The sequence below is a fragment of the Balaenoptera physalus genome (assembly GCF_965194825.1).
Source record: "Balaenoptera physalus genome assembly, chromosome: 16".
Classification (NCBI taxonomy): domain Eukaryota; kingdom Metazoa; phylum Chordata; class Mammalia; order Artiodactyla; family Balaenopteridae; genus Balaenoptera; species Balaenoptera physalus.
Genome location: NC_138898.1, coordinates 23,873,604 through 23,895,416, shown reverse-complemented (window position 1 = coordinate 23,895,416; position 21,813 = coordinate 23,873,604). Strand labels below are relative to the sequence as shown.

The 21,813-nt window shown below is 52.4% G+C and overlaps 2 protein-coding genes across 11 annotated transcripts in view; one reads left to right on the top strand and one right to left on the bottom strand.

The window, feature by feature from the left end:
• Window positions 1–10,197, top strand: part of CEP250 (centrosomal protein 250) — a 48,791-nt gene extending 38,594 nt beyond the window's left edge. For all 9 annotated transcript variants that reach the window (XM_082430015.1, XM_082430013.1, XM_082430014.1 and 6 more), the window contains 6 exons: window positions 36–2,651; window positions 5,921–6,034; window positions 6,217–6,372; window positions 6,817–6,918; window positions 7,867–7,929; window positions 9,568–10,197. In XM_082430015.1, coding sequence (XP_082286141.1) covers window positions 36–2,651; window positions 5,921–6,034; window positions 6,217–6,372; window positions 6,817–6,918; window positions 7,867–7,929; window positions 9,568–9,831 — 3,315 coding nt within the window. In that variant the 3' untranslated portion in view covers window positions 9,832–10,197. The remainder of the gene's footprint in view (window positions 1–35; window positions 2,652–5,920; window positions 6,035–6,216; window positions 6,373–6,816; window positions 6,919–7,866; window positions 7,930–9,567) is intronic.
• An 863-nt stretch (window positions 10,198–11,060) lies between these two features.
• On the bottom strand, window positions 11,061–21,260 carry LOC309645343 (uncharacterized protein C20orf173). Of its 2 annotated transcripts, XM_082430404.1 has the most exons (4): window positions 18,519–21,260; window positions 18,273–18,438; window positions 18,048–18,099; window positions 11,061–17,349 (listed from the first exon to the last, which is right to left on the bottom strand). In XM_082430404.1, the coding sequence occupies exons 1-3, from the start codon at window positions 18,785–18,787 to the stop codon at window positions 18,073–18,075; spliced, it is 462 nt and encodes a 153-aa protein (XP_082286530.1). In that variant the 5' UTR covers window positions 18,788–21,260; the 3' UTR covers window positions 11,061–17,349; window positions 18,048–18,072. The 2 variants fall into 2 exon arrangements, with proteins under 2 accessions (XP_082286530.1, XP_082286529.1); XM_082430403.1 differs by having other exon boundaries at window positions 11,061–18,099.
• Window positions 21,261–21,813: the final 553 nt, after the last annotated feature.

The window sequence follows — 21,813 nt, the reverse complement described above, 5'->3', positions numbered from 1 at the left end:
TATAGTTTAAGGTGGTTTTGCATCTTGTTTTCCAGAATGAGCGAGAGTTACTGCAGGCAGCCAAGGAGAGCCTGACTGCCCAGGTGGAACATCTCCAAGCATCTGTGGCAGAAGCCAGGGCTCAGGCAAGCGCTGCTGGGGTCCTGGAGGAAGACCTGAGAACTGCGCGCTCAGCACTGAAACTGAAAAACGAGGAGATGGAGAGTGAGCGCGAGCGAGCCCAGGCCCTGCAGGAGCAGGGCAAGCTGAAGGTGGCCCAGGGGAAGGCTTTGCAGGAGAATCTGGCTCGCCTGGCCCAGACCCTGTCTGAAAGAGAAGAGGAGGTGGAGACTCTGCAGGGAAAAATCCAGGCGCTGGAGAAGCAACGGGAAATGCAAAAGGCTGCTTTGGAAGTGCTGTCTCTGGACCTGAAGAAGAGGACCCAAGAGGTGGATGTGCAGCGAGAACAGCTTCGGGAGCTGGAGGAGGGTAGGTCTGTTCTAGAGCATCTGCCCACGGCCGTCCAGGAGCAAGAGCAGAAGCTGACTCTGCAGAGGGAGCAGATCAAGGAGCTTGAGAAGGACCAGGAGGCGCAGAGGAACATCTTGGAGCATCAGCTTCTGGAACTTGAGAAGAAGGCCCAAGTGATTGAGTCCCAGAAAGGACAGATTCAGGACCTGAAGAAGCAGCTGGTTACAATGGAACGCCTGGCCCTGGAGCTAGAGGAAAACCATCACAAAGTGGAATGCCAGCAAAAGGCGATCGAGGAGCTGGAGGGCCAGAGGGAAATGCAGAGGGTGGCTCTGACCCACCTTACACTGGACCTGGAGGAAAGGAGCCAGGAGCTGCAGGTGCAGGGCAGCCAGATCCAGGAGCTGGAGAGCCAGAGCACCCTCCTGGCAAGAGAGCTCCAGGAGAAGGACCAGGAGGTGACGTCCCAGCAAGACCAGGTCAAGGAGCTGCAGAGGCAGAAAGAGCATCTGACCCAGGACCTGGAGAGGAGGGAGCAGGAGATGGTGCTGCTGAAGGAAAGGATTCAGGTCCTGGAAGATCAGAGGACCCTGCAGACCAAGATCCTGGAGGAGGACCTGGAGCAGATCAAGCTGTCCCTGAGAGAACGAGGCCGGGAGCTGGCCTCTCAGAGGCAGCTGATGCAGGAGCGGGCAGAGGAAGGGAAGGGCCAGAGTAAAGCTCAGCGAGGGAGCCTGGAGCACATGAAGCTGATCCTGCGTGATAAGGAGAAGGAGTTGGAATGCCAGCAGGAGCGTGTCCAGGAACTTCAGGAGCGCAAGGACCAGCTGGAGCAGCAGCTGCAGGGCCTACACAGGAAGGTGGGTGAGACCAGCCTACTCCTGACCCAGCGGGAGCAGGAGGTAGTGGTCCTGCAGCAGCACCTGCAGGAAGCCAGGGAGCAGGGGCAGCTGAAAGAGCAGGCACTTCAGGGCCAGCTGGACGAGGCCCAGAGGGCGCTGGCCCGGAGTGCCCGGGAGCTCGAGGCCCTGCAGCAGCAGCAGCAGCAGGCCCAGGGCCAGGAGGGGAACGCGAAGGAACAGGCGGGCTCACTGCAGCGAGCTCTGGAGCAGGCCCGCGCCACACTGAAGGAGTGCCAGGCTGAGCTTGAGGACCACAAGGAACACGCGCGGAGGCTCCAGCAAGAGCTGGCGGTGGAGGGACAGCGGGTCCAGGCCCTGGAGGAGGTGCTGGGTGACCTAAGGGCTGAGTCTCGGGAGCAGGAGAAGGCTCTGCTGGCCCTCCAGCAGCAGTGCGCCGAGCGGGCCCAGGAGCATGCGGCGGAGGCCAGGACCCTGCGGGACAGCTGGCTGCAGGCAGAGGTGATGCTCCAGGAACGGGACCGGGAGCTGGAGGCCCTACGGGCAGATGGCCAGTCCTCCCAGTGTCGGGAGGAGGCTGCCTGGGGCCAGGCTGAGGCTCTGCAGGAGGCCCTCAGCAAGGCTCAGGCCGCCCTGCAGGAGAAAGAGCAGCATCTCCTTGGGCAGGCGGAGCTGAGCCGCAGCCTGGAGGCCAGCACGGCCACCTTGCAGGCTGCCCTGGACTCCTGCCAGGCACGAGCCCGGCAGCTGGAGGAGGCCCTGAGGAAGCGGGAAGGTGAGATCGAGGACCAGGACCTCCGACACCAGGAGGCCGTGCGGCAGCTCCAGGAGGCACTTGCCCAGAGGGATGAAGAGCTGAGACACCGGAGGAGGCAGGGACAGCTGCTGGAGAAGCCTCTGGCCCAGCAGGGCCGAGAGGATGCGACCCAAGAGAAGCAGGAGCCGAGGCACGAGAGAGAAGAGGAAGAGACGAGGGGCCTTCGTGAGAGCCTGAGGGAGCTACGGTGGGCTCTAGCCCAAAAGGAAGAGGAGATCCTGGAGCTGAGGGAGGCCCAGCCAAGGAAGGGTCTGGAGGACTCGCCCCCCAGCCACATGGCCTCCCCAAGGGAGGAGCCGTCTTCCACACTTGATTCCTCAGGGCCCAGGCTGCAGCGGGAGCTGGAGCGACTACAGGTGGCCCTGAGGCAGACGGAGGCCAGGGAGATCGAGTGGAGGGAGAAGGCCCAGGACCTGGCGCTGTCCCTGGCCCAGAGCAAGGCCAGCGTCAGCAGTCTGCAGGAGGCAGCCCTGTTCCTGCAAGCCTCTGTCCTGGAGCGGGACTCGGAACAGCAGAGGCTGCAGGTGAGTCACCCCGTGGGTGGTAAGGGCTGGGGCAGAGCCCGGTCCGCCTGGGCTCCGGGGCTGTCTGCACCTCAGGGTGTGAGAAAGCTGAGGTCACGAGCACCTCAACACAGTGGAATCCAGGTTACTGTGCTAGTGCTGTGGGGGAAGATGTGGCATCCCCAGTCCCTGCCCTCCTAGAGCTGACGGTCTAGTGGAAAAGCAATTATAATGCAGTGCCTAATTAGGATTGGTGCCTGACACGTGAAGTTTTGTGTGCTCTGAGCACACCGGAGGGACCACCCCACCTTTCCTGGTAGAAGTGGTGTTTAAGGTTAGATCTAAGGAAATAGCCAAGCACAGGTTGGGGGAGGGAGAGGAAGAAGGAGGGGAGAGAGTGTGGAGTATCTGTGAGGGAGTTCAGGCTGCCTGGGACAGAGAAGAGGCTCTGGCAAGAGAAGAGAGGACAGCAGGGGGCCATCATTTAGGGCTTGTCAGCATGTTAAGGACCTGGGTGACCAGTGGGAAGTGGATGAAGGGTTTGGGGCAGGGGAGTGACATGATCAGATATATAGTTCAGAAAGATGGCTCAGGCTGCCGGGGGAGCAACTGTAGACCTGGGGAGACTGACCAGGAGGCTGTAAGGGGAGTCGGTGGACAGGTGGTGACCTGAGATAGGAAGTGTGGATGGAGACACGTGGGTGGGCCTAGAGGTTCACAGGATTTCCAGCAGGTGATTGCCCAAGAGATGAAGGGAGTAAAGAAAAGACAGAAAGAAATCAAAGGCAGGGCCCAGGTTTCTGCTCACTGGGATGAAGGCAGGTTTGGGGAAGCGGGGTGGAATAGTGAGTTCAGTTTGGAAACGGAGCGAGGTACCTATGGGGCCAAGCAAGCGGACACGTCAGTGGGCAGATCTGCTAACGTGATCCGAAGTTAAAGCGTGAGGTTGAGGCTAGGGGCAGAGCCTCTGGAGTTGTCAGCAGTCAGGAGAAGTGGGCTCCTCTAGGTGGGATGTTGAGTGACAGAGGAAGTGACCTTAGGGTCTAACCTTTAGCCTCAGGTCACGGCCACGTCTCAGTCATCTTTGCACCCTGCACTGAGCGCAAGGTCTGCAGAGTGGGCAATCAGGAAGCTGGGCTGACTACTGGACATAGTATTATCTCTTTTGCCAAGAGGAACCCAGCCCATTTTTCCTGGGAAGTTGACTCTATATCCTGGTCCCTTGACCTGAGGTGAGCCCTAGAGAACCCCCTCCCTCAATTCAGACACACGACCCTGCAGGGACTTGCCTTCTGGGAGCCCCAAAAGCTCTGCTCTGGTTAAAAGGCAATATGCAGACAAGGGGTTACATTTATGAGCTTTGGAGTCGAGTTCTTGGATTTGAAATACAGTTCTGCAGGTTATTAGCTGTGTGACCTGAAGTAAGTGCGCTTACTTCTCTGACTCTTGGTTTTCTCATTGATAAAATACAGAATGATAGTACCAGCCCCATAGAGCCATTTTGAGTCCAAAAAGCGATAATGTGAATAAAGTGCACAGGAAAAAGGCATTCAGTAAGTGGGACTCCTTTCCTGTTTCCAGGCCTGTTCTTACGGGCACAGAAAAAGTCAGATACGTCGGTGGGTGGGAAGGCACTTCCTGTCCATACTTTTGAGTTACTGAGCAGTATTTACTCAGTAACGAAGCTCAGGTCAGGATCCTCCCGTTCCCAGAACACTCAAGGGCACCTTTCAGAAACAGCCCTTCATCACAGTAGCATCATTTTTTAAAATCGAAGTATAGTTGATTCAGTTATATATATATAAGGAGATATATTCTTTTTCAGATTCTTTTCCCTTATAGGTTATTACAAAATGTTGAATACAGTTTCCTGTGCTATAAAGAAGGTCCTTGTTGTTTATCTACTTTATATATAGTAGTGTGTGTATGTTAATCCCAAATTCCTAATTTATCCCTCCTGCCCCTTTTCCCTTTGGTAACCGTAAGTTTGTTTTCTATGTCCATGAGTCTATTTCTGTTTTGTAAATAAATTCGTTGGTATCATTTTTTTTTTAGATTCCACATATAACTGATATCATATGATATTTGTCTTTGTCTGGCTTACTTCACATAGTATGATAATCTCTAGGTCCATCCATGTTGCTGCAAATGGCATTATTTCATTCTTTTTTATGGCTGAGTAGCATTCCATTGTTATTTACTGCCTCTTCTTTATCCATTCATCTGTCAATGGACATTTATATAGTAGCATCATTTTTTACTTTAAGCAATTTACATGCCAGGAACTGTTACTCTCACTTTCTTCTACAACAACCCTGAGAAGTAGGAATGGTTATTATCTTCATTTTATAGATGAGGAATGGCAGTTAAGAGAGGTTAAGTAACCTGTCCAAGGTCATCCAGCTAGTAAAGGGCAGAACTAGGGTTAGACCTAAGCAGGCTGGCCTCGTACAACTAAGGCTCCTTCTCTCTCCCAGACAGCCTCCACCCACACGTGTACCTTCCATTCCTCTTCTCTGTCTGTCCTCTTGACCTTTACCACTTATGAACCCTAGGGTGCCTAGAAGATATCTAGCACTAGTCTTCCCGTTTATCTAAAGGGGTTTAATCCCAGAGGCTTAATCTACGCTTCACGTGGTCTTTTTGTGTGTGTGTGTGTGGCTGCGGCTCCCGGCATGTGGGATCTTAGTTCCCTGACCAGGGATAAAACCCACGCCTCCTGCATTGGGAGTGCGGAGTCTTAACCACTGGACCACCAGGGAAGTCCTCATTGTGGTCATTTTACAAACGAGGTAATTGGGGTTTGGAGAGAGCTCATGTCTTGACCCAAGTCATACAGCCAATACATGGTGACACAATACCCGGCTGTATGTGATTCCTGAGTCCATGCTCTTTCCACAACACCTAGTGCTCCCAATTGTCGCTTAGCTTAGGGGAGATCTAAAACAGGAGTTCCCCGGTGGCCTAGTGGTTGGGGTCTCACTGCCATGGCCCTGGTTCAATCCCTGGTCGGGGAACTAAGATCCCACAAGCCACGCGGCGCAGCCAAAAAATAAAAATAAAAATTAAATAAATAAATAAAATGAGAGGTTTTAGCCCTAGTCCACCATGTGTCCTTGGGAAGATCCCTCTCTGCTCCTTTGTTTTATCCACCTGTAAAATGAAAGGTATCCACTAGAATAGCTCAGAGGTGCCAGGAAAAGTAAGACTATAACCTGATGAGAAAATTGTTGAAGACGGAGGGCGGAGCGGGTCTTGATATGAGGTCATCATGGTGTGACTCACCCCAGGATGAGTTGGAGCTCACCAGACAAGCTCTGGAGAAGGAGCGACTCCACAACCCAGGCCTGACCAGCCGAGCAGAACGGGGGCCCAGAGGAGACCCCGGCGCCCAGCTGGGAGAGGTGAGCTGGGGGCCTGGTGGGAACAGATGGCCCAGGAGGGAGCGCCTGTCCAGGGGCTTGTCCCCTTCCCCTGGGAATTGGGTCCCTGAAGCCCAGACCTGCCAGGTTAGTCCTTTGCCCTCTATCTGTTCCCCACCTGTCTGAGGGGCTGCCCGGGTGAGACTGACAGGTCTCTCCTTCAGCTCTCGGAGGCGAAGACTGAGCCGAGTGCTGAGGTGGAGGAGAAGCAGCTCTGGGAGCAGAGGCTTGAACACCTGCAGCGAGCGGTGGCGCGGCTGGAGGTTGACCGAAGCCGACTGCAGCACCACAATGCCCAGCTGCGGACCACCCTGGAGCAGGTGGGTGACTCCTGTCCTCAGCTCCCTCCCCGGTCCGCTGGGCATGCACCTCCACTTCTCATGCAGCCCCCAGAGCAGGGGTTAGTAAACTATAGCCCAGGGGCCAAATTCGGCCTACTGCCCGTTTCTGAAAATAAAGCTGTTTGGAGACACTGCAGTAGTTGTGACAGAGATTGAATGGCCCACAGCGCCTAATATTATACGGAAAAGGTTTGCTGGCCCTGCTTCAAAGGCTCGGGAGGCCGGCCCCACCTCCTCTGCCACAGCAGCACTTTGCACTCAGGGCTGCCCCAGCAAGTGCTCTCCTCAGCCCAGTTCAGCTTCCCATGGCTGCTGGCCCCTTACACTTGCCCCACCCTCACACCGGCCTCCTCTCAAAAAAAGCGGCTCTGCTCCAGACCCAGAGCCAAGCCCAGCCCTGACTTCTCACTTGCATCTTGGCAGGTGGAGCGAGAGCGGAGGAAACTGAAGAGGGATTCCCTGCGAGCATCGCGGGCGGGCGTCCTGGAGAGCGGTGAAGCCACGGTACCATCACCCACCCAGCAGGTTTGTCTATTTCATTGACTGCAGCCTCAGGAGAGCCCAAGCCCAGCCACTAGAAACAGCCCTCTGCCGTGCATGTCCCAGGCTCCCCTTGCAAGGGGAGGAGCCACTCCAGCCAGTCCGTAGGGCCCCTCCTGACCAGGCTCTGCCCCACCCAGCACTGTCCCTGACCCAGGAGGGAGGCCCAACATCAGTGGGCGGGGCTGGAGTCAGCCCTGCATTCTGAGGAACCCAGCCTTCACTGGTACGCAGTCCACCTGCCCCCCAGACCAGTGCTTCAGGCTCCCAGGAGCAGGCCTCATGGGGCTTCTGGTTTCTCCCTGCATGTAGGTGTTGGGTGGTGCTTGCCAGACCTGGATGTTCCTAGGAGCTTGATAGCAGCTTCGTGGACCTCTTAGACTTCCTTGCCCTTTGCAGTACTGAATTTACAAGATATGGGTCCAGGGTATTTCCTGGGGCCAGAAGGATCTGGGGGAAGACGCCACAAACCAGCACTCTTTTAGCTGAGTTACGCCTGTCAGTAGACAGCCCTGGGGCCTGGCAGGTAGGGACTGTTTCTGGTGGCTGAGCACCTCCTAACCCTCCATCCCCCTTCCTTTAAGGAAAGCTTCCCAAGGGACAGGCCCCTTGTCTTACTTCCCCTCTGCATCCTTAGCTCACAGACCAGGGCTAGCACGAAGCAGGTGTGTGCTGAACTTTAAATGAAGAGGTACCTCAAAGAAGCCAGTCCCATACAAGCCTTTGGGACATTTGGCCTCAGGTCTCCATTGGGTTGGTTTGGGCCCTCTGGGGCTTCTCCTTGCCCCAGAGCCATGGTGCCCCAGAGAGTTCAATCTGAGTTCAGGCACTTCTGGCCCATAGCCCTTGCCCTGGTCCCCAGGATTGTGAGGAGGCCTGCACAAACCCTGGTGGAAGGCCTGTTCCAACAGGAATGGCATTTGTCTTCCACAGGATGGAAGAGGAGGACAGAAGGGCTCCTCAGATGCCAGGCACATGGCTGAACTGCAGAAAGAGGTACGTTCTGGAAGGATCCGTTTTCTAAGCCCCTTTTCCCTCCCTTGCACTCAGGCAGCAAGGCTTTGGTGTCTGCTATGTGCTTGGCCCTTTGTGCACCTCCAGCAGGGAGAGGGGAAATAGTTCCTGCCTAGAGAACTTCAGTCCCCGTGGGAGGCAAGCAGAGCCCCATCTCAACTCCACCTCCCACACTGAGTGGACTTAACCTCCCACGTGCTTAGGGTGGGACTGGGGAAGAAAGTACACTCCAGGCCCCAGACCTCCTACTTAGGAAAGAAAAGGAAAAGGCAGAGGAGCAGATGAAGATTCTAAGAGGACAGACTAAAGCAAGCAGAAGCATCCTGGCCTCCTCTGCCCTCACGTGCACCCAGCACACCAGGCAGAGTTGCCTGGCACCAGCGCCAGGATCCATACCCTAGAGCTCAGGTCAAGCTCAGGGAAACTGTATAAAGTGCCTTCTTGCCTCTTAGGCCTCCACTAAAGGTTCACCCTGTCTTTCAAGGCCCAGGAGTAATTAGAACTGTGGAATTTTGATTTCTGAGCCTGTTTCAGAAATCAGTAGTCACTACTGACAGGGCCTGACTATACAGCTAGACCTAAGCTATTACTTTGAATTCTCTTAAACTCATACAAAGCAATCGCTGAGACAGGGCCCGGACTAGGGGGAGGCAAGACAGGCCTCACTGTTGACCTGGAGCTCCTCCTTAAATCTTGCACGCTAGTCCTAGGAGCATCTGTTGCCCCACCCTAGTCCTGGATGTGCCCTGACCTCCCAATAACTTCACCTCCTGGGGGCCTCAGTATACTCATCTTGAGAAATGGATCAATCAGTGATTCTCAACCCTGGCTGCACGTTAGAACCACCTGGGGAGCTTTGAAAACAATACTGATGCTCAGGCCTCACATCTGTCTAATTAAGTCAGAAAATTTCTTAAAACCTTCCAAAAGGGGCACGATGGAGCTTTCTGCAGGGATTAAAGCATTCTGTATCTTGATTGAGATAGTGGTTATATATGGGTATGTATGTTATGAAATTGGTCAAAATGTACTTAAAATCTGGGCATTTTATTACATGTAAACGTGTGAATGAATAGTCTGGGTTTTGGTTTTTTTTTAAATTTATTTATTTATTTACTTTTGGCTTCATTGGGTCTTTGTTGGGTTGCGTGGACTTCTCATTGCAGTGGCTTCTCTTGTTGCGGAGCACGGGCTCTAGGCTCGAGGGCTTTAGTAGTTGTGGCTCTCGGGCTCTAGAGCACAGGCTCAGTTGTAGCACACGGGCTTAGTTGCTCCCCAGCATGTGGGATCTTCCCAGACCAGGGCTCGAACCCGTGTCTCTCGCATTGGCAGGTGGATTCTTAACCACTGCGCCACCCGGGAAGCCCTGGTTGGTTTTTTTTAAGCTCTCTCTCTGAGTCTCCTGTGCAGCCAGGGTTGACAATCACTGGATTCTCTGATTCCCAGCAGCCCTTCCCCCAAACGCTGTAAAGCCTGATCCTGAGATTCGTGGGTGAGGTGTTCATTCAAACGCTGGTCTGACAGGAGCCACAGGAGCCAAGCAGGAAGGGTTGGGGCAGCTTCGAGGCCCTCCACTGTTCTCACCCTCTTGGTTTTCCTCTTGGTTTTCCTGCCCCCCAGGTGGCCCTGCTGCGAGCCCAGCTGGCCCTGGAGCGGAAACAGAAGCAGGACTACATTGCCCGCTCAGTGCAGACGAGCCGCGAGCTGGCGGGCCTGCACCACAGCCTCTCTCACTCCCTCCTCGCCGTGGCCCAGGCCCCCGAGGCCACTGTCCTGGAGGCCGAGACCCGAAAGCTGGATGAGTCCCTGACTCAAAGCCTGACATCCCCTGGGCCGGTCCGGCTGTGCCCCAGCCCCAGCGCTGCTCAAGGCGCCTCCAGGTAGCAGCTGCAGCGAGGGCAGGACACGGGCCAGCCTGGGAGCACACAGACAGACAGATGGCCGTAGAGTGGGTCGTGGCCCCTCCACACAGCTGCTGTTTGCCAAAGAAAATTCTGACTCCGTTACCCAGCCTGGGAGCCCCAGGTCAGCTGGCATTCCCAGGAAGAGGGAGGGAAAGCTGCAAGGCTGGGGGAAGGCCCTGACTCACATCGGAATGAGGCACATCACACTTGCTGCCGGCCCGCAGTCACCCAGAGAGCACCTTGCCCTGGCCAAGGGGTGTCTGCTGCCTCTCGCCTAGAACTCATTATCCAGCACTTCACCCTCTCGGACACCTCCCCCTTCAACAATAAACCCTGGGTCTTTGCATTTGTTCTCTGCTGCTATCTCTACTGTGTAGCTGAGCAACAGTCGTACATCAAGGGCATCTATTAAGGAAGAATTCACTGAAGATTCCTGTCAGGTGGCATGCATTTGTCATCTGCCTGCATTCTGATAGAGAAGGGCTACAGAAGATACACAAGACAAAGCCCCTGCCCACAGGAAGCTTGAGCCCAATTGACAATAACAAGCAGATGGGTCAGAGACAGTTGTGTGTGCTGCCTGGAAGTGCTGTAGAAATTCCAGGGGCTGAGGCAGGAAGGCATGAACTGGCCCTTGGTGGCTGGAGAGGAGTTGGGAGGGTTGCTAAGCATACTGCTGAGAAGACTGGTCTGCCTTAGCACGGTGTGTTTGTGCTGAGGGATGAGCCGGGAGGGAGAGGAGGGAGGGCCTTGGGATCTAGATTTGAACTCATGGATAACGAGGAACCATCATATGTTCTTGACTTAAAACATGTTCTGGGGACTTCAAAAACACTGAGTTGGCTTTTGGCTAAAGTCAGCCTCTTGAGTTCAGAAGTTCTATCTGGCTTCATTCCCCTTCTGCGCTGGGTGAAAGGCCTCGGGGTGTCCCTTTCTGGGCATATCAGCTGCAACCGACTGTGGCCCCCTGTAGTCCAGCTATAGGTCAAGCCAGGAAGGAGGATGGAGTGTGGCAGGACTTGTCACTTATGGCCTGGCCCTGGTTTAGGCAGTGTACAGGCTTAAGACCTATTGTTGGCAACTTCCTCAAAGCCTAAGAGAGAACAGTTTTCTCTAAAGAAGCAGGCATGGGACTTCCCTGGAGGTCCAGTGGGTAAGACTCTGCAGTCCCAATGCTGGGGGCCCAGGTTCGATCACTGGTCGGGGAACTAGATCCCGCATGCATGCCGCAACTAAGAAGTCTGCTGCAACTATGAGCCCACATGCTGCAACTATGAGCCCACATGCCGCAACTAAAAAAAAAAAATCCCGCATGCCGCAACTAAGACCTGGGGCAGCCTAAATTAATTAATTAATTAAAAAATATTTATAGGGCTTCCCTGGTGGCGCAGTGGATAAGAATCTGCCTGCCAATGCAGGGGACACGGATTCAATCCCTGGTCTGGGAAGATCCCACATGCCGCGGAGCAGCTAAGTCTGTATGCCACAACTACTGAGCCTGTGCCCTAGAGCCCGTGAGCCACAACTACTGAAGCCTGCGTGCCTAGAGCCCGTGCTCCGCAACAAGAGAAGCCACCGCAATGAGAAGCCCGCACACCACAACTAGACAAAGCCCACGTGCAACAATGAAGACCCAACACAGCCAAAAAATAAATAAAAAATAATGATAATAAAAATTTAAAAAATAAAGAAGCAGGCATGACCTTCTTCCAGCCCTCCAACCGTAATCTGTGATTCCTCTTACCTAGGCATGGGGATGGAGCTAAGGCCGGCTAAGAATGTGGGAGTTTAGGAGCAGCACCACGGTCCCCCAGACCTACTTATCCCGGGCTCAGGCCCCATTATATCCCGTCACACCACACAGAGTGGGAAGGGGACTGTTCACAACTGCTGGAGCTTGGTTCCAAAGCCCATGCATGGGACTCCACACAGATGCTTAGTAAAAAACAGTTTAAAACCCCCCAGAGCTAAATCTGGGGCCCCCAAGATGCCAGCTGGTCCCTGCCTCTAGTCACATCCCTGTGGCTCAGAATCCTTACCTGGCCTTTTCGATGCTAGGAGTTCTCAGGGACAAATGAGATTTCTCTGGGTTCCTTACCTTTTTTGGTCCCCCAACTCTGGTTCTGTAGCTTAGAGCCTGACAGAGGGACCCTGTTGTTTACCTTGGAGTTTCTTCTGAGTTCTATTATCTGTAGGTTGTAAGCCAAGGCCTTAAGCCCCACACACCTTCTGGGAGCAGGGAGAGAGCTTTCAGCAGATGAAAGGCATTTTAGAGGCAGCCAAGCAAGGTCTTCATTCAGTAATCTATATCTGCTCCTCACTCCCCATCCAACCCTCAGTAGCCCCTCACCCCCACTCTAGACCTCAGGCTAGGGCCTCCCCTCCCCACCAGATATTTGGTCAGGGTTAGTCTTCAAGTGTAGACTACGATCTTGCTCTCACATTCTTAGCTTGTGGATGATTTTCTGCTCCAACTTCCTAAAATACACTTTCTTTGACCAATAGTAGGATCATCTGTTTGGAGGGTCCCACCAGTAACAGAGCCAACTGCTCTTCTTACCAGCTCCAAACCCAAAGAGAGAGACCTGACTTGGAGAAGCATGAAGGAAAGAATATGGGTCTTCCAGGCAGGACCCAGCCTTGCCCCAAGGCATCAGGCCAGAGCTCCCTTTCCTTCTCTTTGTCGCATGCAACAGGGCATAACCAGAGCAGTGAATCCAGTAGATGGGCACTGTCTGACCATCCAGCCAGTTCTCACGGATACAGTAAAGGGTGGTGTGATTGATCTCCAGAACCTGGGGGAAAGGAGGTCAGAGCTGAGCACGCAGGTCTTCTCCATCCACAAATCCTCCCCCTCCCTCCAGCCTTCTCCTTTCCTGCTTTGACAGAGGCTGCTACAGGCCCCAAAGTCCTGAGAACAGAAGGGGGCAAGAGCTGAGTCAGAGTCTGGGCAATGTTCTTGTTCCCAGGGAGCGCTGGGTCTGGTGGGTATGACACCCTGTTCTCTCAACAAGCCTCCATGCTTTGCATGTTAGAGCGACAATCACCACATTGCAACCTAATTACCTTTTCTCATCTGCTTCCCGCACGGGGACTAGCAGGGTGGTCTCTAACTCCATCAGGAGCTGCAGGGCCCATCGGGAGTGCTAGGCAAACCAGGTAGACACCCTGCTGGTGCAGGCAGGCTATGTAGATGCTCTGGGGCCAGCAGCAGAACTTCCAGAAGTACCTGTGGAGGTGGGGAGACCCCACCCACAAAAGCAGCAAGGCATCCTCCAGCCCAAGACTTCACATGCAGGCCTCATCTCAGCCCGTGGGACAGGTCCCTTGGGCAGTGAGTTGGTTCAGTTGTTCGATCTTAGGACAGATGATGCCTTTAGCTGTTCCCCCCGCAGTACTTCACCTCCTGCCTCCTGTCCCACGAATCACCTACTCACACTTGCTCCCAGGGCTGAGGAAGGGACCAGCTGAGCAATATGAAAACGCTGAGCCCTGAAGAACCGGGGGAGTGGTGAGCAGAGTCAGGGAGGAGCAAGGAGCAGGGGCCACCAGTGTGCCCCGAGCCATGAGATCCCTCTCCGCAGTCCTGGCGTACAGGCTTCGCTCCGCTCACCACACCGAGAAAGGAGGCAAGGGAGAAGGAAGGACAAGAACAAGGGGTCTCAAGGTTCTGGGGCCCTGCAGTTTACTCCCCTGCTCTCCTGAGACCAGGGTTTGCCTAGACCCTGACGGAGGCGAAGGCAAGGAGTGAGGCTTCTCCAGAGAAGAAAGGACTGTGCTCCTGGCCCCGCTGTTCTCACCTGACTCACATCAGTAGCCTGTCACGGAGTGGACATTATGACCTCTTTCTTCTTAGTCCTCTGCCATTAATGCCCCCAGCTCTTTAAATGCCTTCATAGGGCCTGAAGCTTGGCACAGGTGGAAGGGCTTGGAGGCAAGAAGTTGAATGGGTCAGGGGTCAGAGGAGAGCTGTGAGCAAAGGCTGTGAGGCGGCCACCTGAGAGTGGGTGCTCGCTGTTCTCAGCTCACGGTCATCTGTGTGGAGGCAGAAAGGGGTAAGGATGAGTATTCAAGTTTAGTTCTTCCTTAATTACTACTACTTGTTGGGTGAGGGAATCAGGGAAGGCTTTTTTTCAGTGCCTGATAACCCATACGTTGCTCCTGCACCTCCTGTCTTGGCTTCCTGTCATTGCCTCTCCTGTATCTGCATATTCCAACCCTACCAAGAGTCTAAGGCTTGTTGCTGGCCGAGAATAGGCTCACATCCGAGCTGGCTAATTCTCTTGCCTTCTGCTGTTGCGTGATGCTCGGCAAGTCATGCTGGAGCCTTTAGCTATAACTCTCTTCCCTGCATGGGGGTCATCTCTTCAGCTTGTCCACCTGACCGCAAATAGAGAAACCCTGTGGATGAGATCAGATGGACTCGTTTCTGCCCCCTGCTCCTAATCCAGCTTTTCGTTCATCTGGCAAATACTCGTCAAATCTATGTGTCACAAATCTCCACGACACGCACTGAAAGGAGGAGCTCGTGTCCAGGGGAGACAGACCCCGGACGTAGAGAAACACTCACAGCATGACCTGGGTGCTGGGAAGAGACTCACTGGCCACTTGTAATGAGGCCAGGGAAAGTGTCACAGAACATCGTGGAGGAAGAGAGGGCTTGAGGGCCCTTTCAAAGTGTTTGTCGAGCCGATTGGTTTCACTGGGTGCATGGCGTCAAGGGCTGCACCTGTGGGTCCCGGGAGCAGTGGCAGCTCTTGGAGGTGTACCGGCTAGCCCGGTCGGGTGAGACCGCTCTGACCAAAGAACAGAAGCATCGGCCACAGGTGAGCATCAAGGCAGCCCACCAGCCTCAAACCCACCATTAAGGCTTCATTCCTGTCCTGTGGGACAACCCACAGGGCAAGTGGCAGGCTGACTCGGACAGCAGGCTCCGGAAAAAAATAGGAAGCTGTGGTCACAGCCTCCACCAGCATCCCACTGCCCTGGTGGCCTCCATCACTTCCTCAACCCTCCTCACCACACCTCCTTATAACACTTCACCTCTCACCTCCCCAGCCACCTGCTAAGCCCTACAGGGTGCTGTGCTGGAGGATGAGGGGAGGGAGGGGAGAAGTGCCCTTTTGGTGTGTCCTGTGGCCTCCCTGGAGGAGAAGGGGTTGATGCCCAATGGGGTCCTTCCTGCCAGCCCATTTGTATCAGGGACACCACCGCACAAGTCACTTTGTGAGTTCCTGAATGTAGGCTTTGTAGGTAAGATTGCCTTCACCTTGGCATTCAGCCCAGGGTCCAGCTGGCGAGGGAGGGCTTGGAAACCAAGTATGATGGGGACAGGAATGTAAAGGGCAAGACTACGTGCCAAGGCTAGTGTGGTGCATCTCTGAGAGGGATGCCAGCTATTCCCGATGCAGGCTTGTTAAGCATGAGGCAGACAGGGGAAAGGAAGAGACTTTTGGCCCCTCTTGAGAAAAGAGCCTACGAGAAAACTTTGTGATGTGCTTAAAAGCAAATTTCTATTCAACCAAACTTGGGGGGGGTAGTTTTTTTTGTTTTGCTTTGTTTTTAGGCCACATGGCTTGCAGGGATCTTAGTTCCCCGACCAGGGATCGAACCCAGGGCTCGCAGTGAAAGCGCTGAGTCCCAAACCACTCGACCGCCAGGGAATTCCCTAGATTTTCATTTATTTAAAATGAAACAATTGCATGCACATGGTTAAAAATTAAATAGAATAGAAGGCAGCAGTTTCCCACCCCATTCTTTTATTTATTTATTTATTTATTGGCCACTCCACGCAGCATGAGGGGTCTTAGTTCCCCAACCAGGGATCGAGCCCACGCCCCCTGCAGTGGAAGCGCGGAGTCTTAACAACTAGAAAGCCAAAAAAGTCCCACCACCCCATTCTTTTTTAACCCCTTTCCAATTTTTTAAACTCTATTTTCGTAGAGGGTAACTTTGTTCCTCTAAATAATGTTTATATAATGCCATATGGGCCCAGCATCTGGATCAAGATGGTGATAGGTAGCTGCACTGCCTGCACCTTTGGCGATTCTGGGACTCTGGTTCTGAGCCAGACACCCAGCATCTCAGTGCCCTTAGGGAGGCGGGTAAATGTGCTCTCAGCTGTACCAGGGATATTTACATTTTGTTAGGTTATGTGTGTTTGTCGGGCAGCCAAAGAAAAATGTAGTGGATTTGTTTTGGATACCCAGCAACTGAAAACCCTCATTAACTAAGGCTCTTTGCTTATCTTGAACTACTCTTTCTACCAAGAAGGCAAGATAAATGCTTTCCCCCTGCCCTCGTTTGATGTAATAGTCTCCTCCAATGATTGTTTTTATTTCTCTTTAAGTATCATTATGGACCCAAGGATTTTTATATATTCACTGTGATTCATTTGTGACAGTTGCTATTTTTGATGCTCAAATTCTCCCAAATTTGATGTCCAGTTTTTCTTTGTACTTTTCTTGTTCAGACCTGGAATCTTTTAGTGGGAAAAAATATTTAGAAAATGAAATCTGCATTCCAGAATTGATCATTGCCTCTGGGATGTTACGGTTTTTAGACTAGCAGAAAATGTGTTTTGAAAATTGTGAGTTCAAGATGGTGATGGTTGCACAACAATGTGAGTATACTTAATGCCACTGAACTGTACACCTTCAAATGGCAAATTTTATGTATAATTTACCACAATAAAAATAACATAAAAATTGAGTTCATAATGATATTTGCAGTTTGAATTTAATGTCACAGGGTTTTACTATACCTGTCTGATTTTGTATTTGGTTCCTAATAATATTAATATAATTACTTACTTACTTTATTCTGATATTTATTATATAGTTTATAATATTATAATATTATAAATATTATAATAAATTACAATATTATAATATTATAATAAATCTACTGAGTGAAGTTTAAAATTTCTTTGTGGTCCTTTTTGTCCACAGAATCTATCCTACAGAGAATATACAGTATATTGAATTCTAAAGGAACTTGAACTACTTCTTTCCCTGGTGGTTATGTTATCAATCTGATATACAGTTAGGTTCATTTGATGTGTTTTCAACTTTAGGGTTTGCTTTTTCCTCTTTTTCATTTAACTTTATTTTTTGGTCAGGTAAACATATATATGAGTAACAATGAAATGTTCGCTGTTGAGAATCTGGAAGAGGATGTAGCCGTTTAATGCCACAATGTAGGGTTTTATTCAGTAGCAGAGTGACCTTCATCCAGGGTGTGTTTGAAGCCCCGATCCCTCTCTGACACTCCAAGGTCCCCTTGACTACCTGTCAGCCTCCTGGGGCCTCCAGTGGGCTGAATAGGCTGAGGACCATCTCAGTTGTAAATAACAACCTTCCCCTCACACTGCAGCTTAAGGATGGATGACCTGTTGCTCTTCTTTAAAACTGTGCATGTTGCTCTTGAACCAATATTCTTCATCCCAGTAATGGGACCACCTCCTGAGCCAGTCTGTCCCAAAACCAAACAAGGATACCTGGGAGATGGGGTAAGACAGGAGAGGGCTGTGGGGCAGGAGGCTGGATCCTGCCCTGCTTCTATGCCCCCTGACCATTCCTTCAGCAAACACTCACTAACATCAAGGGTGACAGGCTGCCTCCCGGAGCTGGGAGGAGAACGGAGCTCACCTTCCCCAGGAGAGACAGACTCTGAACACACAGAGGGACCCCGGAGCCCAGAAAAGACAGCACCAACCAGCTGATTCTCATCATATTGGAGGAAGAGAGAGGATTCCCTAGGGAGACAAGAAGAGGGCATTCCAGGCAGAGGGAACAGCGTCTGAAAAGGCATGAAGCAGATGGTGTGTTTGGGGAACGCTGAGAAGCCCATGGTGTGAGCCTGGGAGAGAGGAGGGGTGGGGGGAGGGGTCAGACCATGCCAGGTCTTGGAAGCCAGACAGGAGCTTTTAAACTCTATGCTGAAGGCATAGCAGGGAAAAGTTTTAAGTGAGGAAAGGACAAGAATCTTTAACTGGGTCACAGGTGTGCAAGGCACAGAACAGAGCCACGAGCCCCTAGGATGGATACTGACCCTTTTATCCAGCCTGTTGCCCTGGGTGTACCTGAGGAAGGTGGGGCTGATCACCAGGACCTGGGGAAGAAGGGGGAGAGGGCCAACCTGGGGCCCTTCCCACAGCAGCCCGAAGCTACATCTTCCTACCTCTCGTCCCCTTACCTGGTCTTTTCTATCTTCCATTCTACTAGGGAACTGGACCATCTTCTGAAATCTAAGGAAGAAGTAGGAGGTGGGGGAGTTTCAGCAGCCCCTGAGACTTGTGAAGGTCCTGCAGGTGCTCCCAATAAGCCAGCAGAGGGTCTCCCTGGAGCCCCCTCTGTCATCCCCTGCAGTGACCTCTCCTTGCCCCCCATACTAAGAATGTCTGGGTTCCCAGACCATCACCTCCTCACTCAGAGCATCTGAAGTCCAAGCCAGAACAAAGAGCTTCAGGAGCAGCAGCACCAACTGGCCCCAGGAGCCCTGGTCCCTATCATTCCTGCGGGAGATGGAGTGTCCCGTGGTTTGGTTCCCCAGCATCTCGAAGCCCTGAACAGAGACTTGGTTCATCCTGGGAAGGAGAGCAGAAACTGACAAAACTCTGGGGGCAGGCCTGGACGTCCAGTCCCCTGCCCCCACCTCAGTGCCCACCTGGAGACCGCGGTGTGATTGGCGCTCTTGCCGAGGCTGGCGGCCCACAGGATCTTCGAGTTCCCCACCGATGCACAAGTTCCACAGAAGAGATCTAAATGGCTCACCGAGGGCCTGGGAATCCCCTTGAACAGCTTCTCCCACACTCTGCCCAGTTCGCTTGCTGAATTCATGCCCTGAAAACAGCAGGAGGGAGGAGATTGGGGGTTGAGATCCAGGTATTGGCTCCCGGGGGAAGGAAAGCAGAGCTGGGTGGGTGAGACCTCCATCCGGAGGTCAGGGGTTGAGGCTGTGAAGATAGGAGGCACACGAAGCCAGGGCCGAGGGCAGGAGTTTGGGCCAGGAAGTGGGAGGTGGGCTGGGCCTGGGAAGGACGGGATGGGCTGGCCCAGTGTTGACCACTGACCAACCACGAGAGCACAGCGTCAGGGCTGGTGGGCTCTGCTGCTCCCATGAGGTACCCCATCGTCTCCTCATAACCTACATCAAACCAGTTCCCTCCGGCCGTGTGGTGGCAGACAGAGTCGTTGAGGGTCCCGGGTGGGCAGCCACATTTCCTGAATTTGAACGGAGAGCAGCTGCAACGCCGTGGTACCACCTTCATCCGTTTTTCCTGGGGTGCCGATTCCGCCTTCAGATCCAGGCAGGGGGACATCAGCCACAAGATGAGCATCAGGAAGATGCACAGGACAAAAATCTGCCAGCAGCGCTTCATGTCTGGCCCAGGCAAAGGCTCCAGTGGCAGGCAGCTGACTGGTTCCTCTACCTGGGACTGGGAGGGGTGAGGAACTGAGGCCACAGATAGCCCCCCAGCCCTCTGTCTTGTTGGCTTCCACGGCTCCCCAGCCCTCCACACCACACCTCCTCCCAACCCCTCATCTCCCACTTCCCTATCCATTTGCTCACCTCCAAAGGGGACTCTGGCTGGGCCTAGGATGGAAGGTGTGAGGGCAGAGAGATAACATATGGTGGGCGCCCTATCCTCCCTGCAGGAGGAAGGCTGAGCTCTCAGTGGGGTCCTCAGTGCCACTGGCTCTCATCACAAAGTAACATTGTGACCTCCCTCCTTTAGGCACAAAGCCACCACCCTAGCCTGTCTGTTACACACAAGCTGCCTGCACTGAGTGCAAGATCCACGCGGATAGAGACTGACCTTGACTGTCTTCTTTACCTCCGAATCCCCAAGACTGAGAATCATGTAATAAATATTTACAGGAAACAGGAACAGAGTGGAGAGGGAACCGTAGATACTATTTATGTGTGAAGCCCCCTCTCCAATAGTGTATCTTCGGCTCAGGCCTCTCTTCTCTTCTCTAGACCCCATACCCAGCAGCCTGTCGCACCTCAACTTAGATGTCTCAGAGACCTGTCACCCTGAGCAAGCCTGAGACAGAACTCATGATGCGCCCTTTAAACCAACCCCTTCCCAAGACTTCTCTATCTCAACAGATGTTCCTCCATTCAGCCTGTTGCGGAAGCCAGAAACCCATGCGCTATCCTTGACTCCTCCCTCTCCTATGATTTCCAAATCATTTTTTAAATTTATTTATTTTATTTATTTATTTTTGGCTGCATTGGGTCTTTGTTGCTGTGCGCGGGCTTTCTCTAGTTGTGGTGACTGGAGGCTTCTCTTTGTTGCGGTGCACGGTCTTCTCATTGTGGTGGTTTCTCTTGTTGCGGAGCACAGGCTCTAGGCGTGCAGGCTTCAGTAGTTGTGGCTCATGGGCTCTAGAGTGCAGGCTCAGTAGTTGTGGCGCACGGGCTTAGTTGCTCCGCGGCATGTGGGATCTTCCCAGACCAGGGCTCAAACCCGTGTCCCCTGCATTTGGAGGCAGATTCTTAACCACTGCGGCACCAGGGAAGCCCTCCAAATCATTTTTAATCTATTTGTTTCTATCTCCAAACCACCTTCTTCATCTCCAGTGTCACTCCCTTAATTCAATCATGGCCTGTGGAAGATGTTAAAAAACAAAATGAAAAACTTTGAGTTGTTTTTAAGGTTTCAGAAGACGAGGAGGGTCAGAAATCATGTAATTTTATTTTTAAATCAAAATGTTTTCTTCCATAGGAGGAGAACAGTAAAACAGTTATCATAACTAGTGAAAATCTGCACTGGGTATTTTATAGATTAAAAAAAAATCACCAAAAAATCTGAGTAAGGGACTTCCTTGGTGGTGCAGTGGTTAAGAATCTGCCTGCCAATGCAGGGGACACGGGTTTGATCCCTGGTCTGGGAAGATCCCACATGCCACGGAGCAACTAAGCCCATGCGCCACAACTACTGAAGTCCGGGCGCCCTAGAGCCCGAGCGCAGCACCTACTGAGCCCACGTGCCGCAACTACTGAGCCCGCGCACCGCAACTATTGAAGTCCACGTGCTCTAGGGCCCACGTGCTGCAACTGCTGAAGCCCAGGCGCCTAGAGCCCGTGCTCTGCAACAAGAGAAGCCATCGTAATGAGAAGCCAGCGCACTGCAACAAAGAGTAGCCCCCGCTTGCTGCAACTAGAGAAAGCCTGCACACAGCAACAAAGAACCACCGTAGCCAAAAAAAAAAAAAGAAAAAAGAAAAAACAATCTGAATAATATCTGTAGACTAATTGTATTGTCTCAATATCAATTTCCTGGTTTGGATAATGTACTGTAAGTACTATAGGGTAAGATGAAACTTGGTGATGGGTACATGGGACCTCTCTTCACTATTTTTGCAATTTCTTATGTGCCTATTCCTATTTCAAAATAAAAACTTTAAGGCTTCCCTGGTGGCACAGTGGTTGGGAGTCTGCCTGCCAGTGCAGGGGACACGGGTTTGAGCCCTGGTCCGGGAGGATCCCACATGCCGCAGAGCAACTAATAAGCCCGTGTGCCGCAACTACTGAAGCCCGCGTGCCTAGAGCCCATGCTCCACAATAAGAGAGGCCACTGCAATGAGAGGCCCGCGCACTGCAACGAGGAGTGGCCCCTGCTCGCCGCAACTAGAGAAAGCCTGTGTGCAGCAGCGAAGACCCAACGCAGCCAAAAATGAATAAATAAAATAAATAAATTTATTAAAAAAAAAAAACTTAAAAAAAAATCATCTAGAAAAAGAAGCCTAGTAAGCTCTATTGGTGTTTCATTTATATCAACAAATGTAATACTTTTTTATTGTTGTAAAACACTCAAAAATTTACCATTTTAACCCTTTTAAAGTGTACAATAATTCAGTGACATTTAGGACATTCACAGTGTAATGCAACCATCACTACTATCTAATTCCAGAGCATATTCAACAGCCCAAAAGGAAACCCCACACCCATT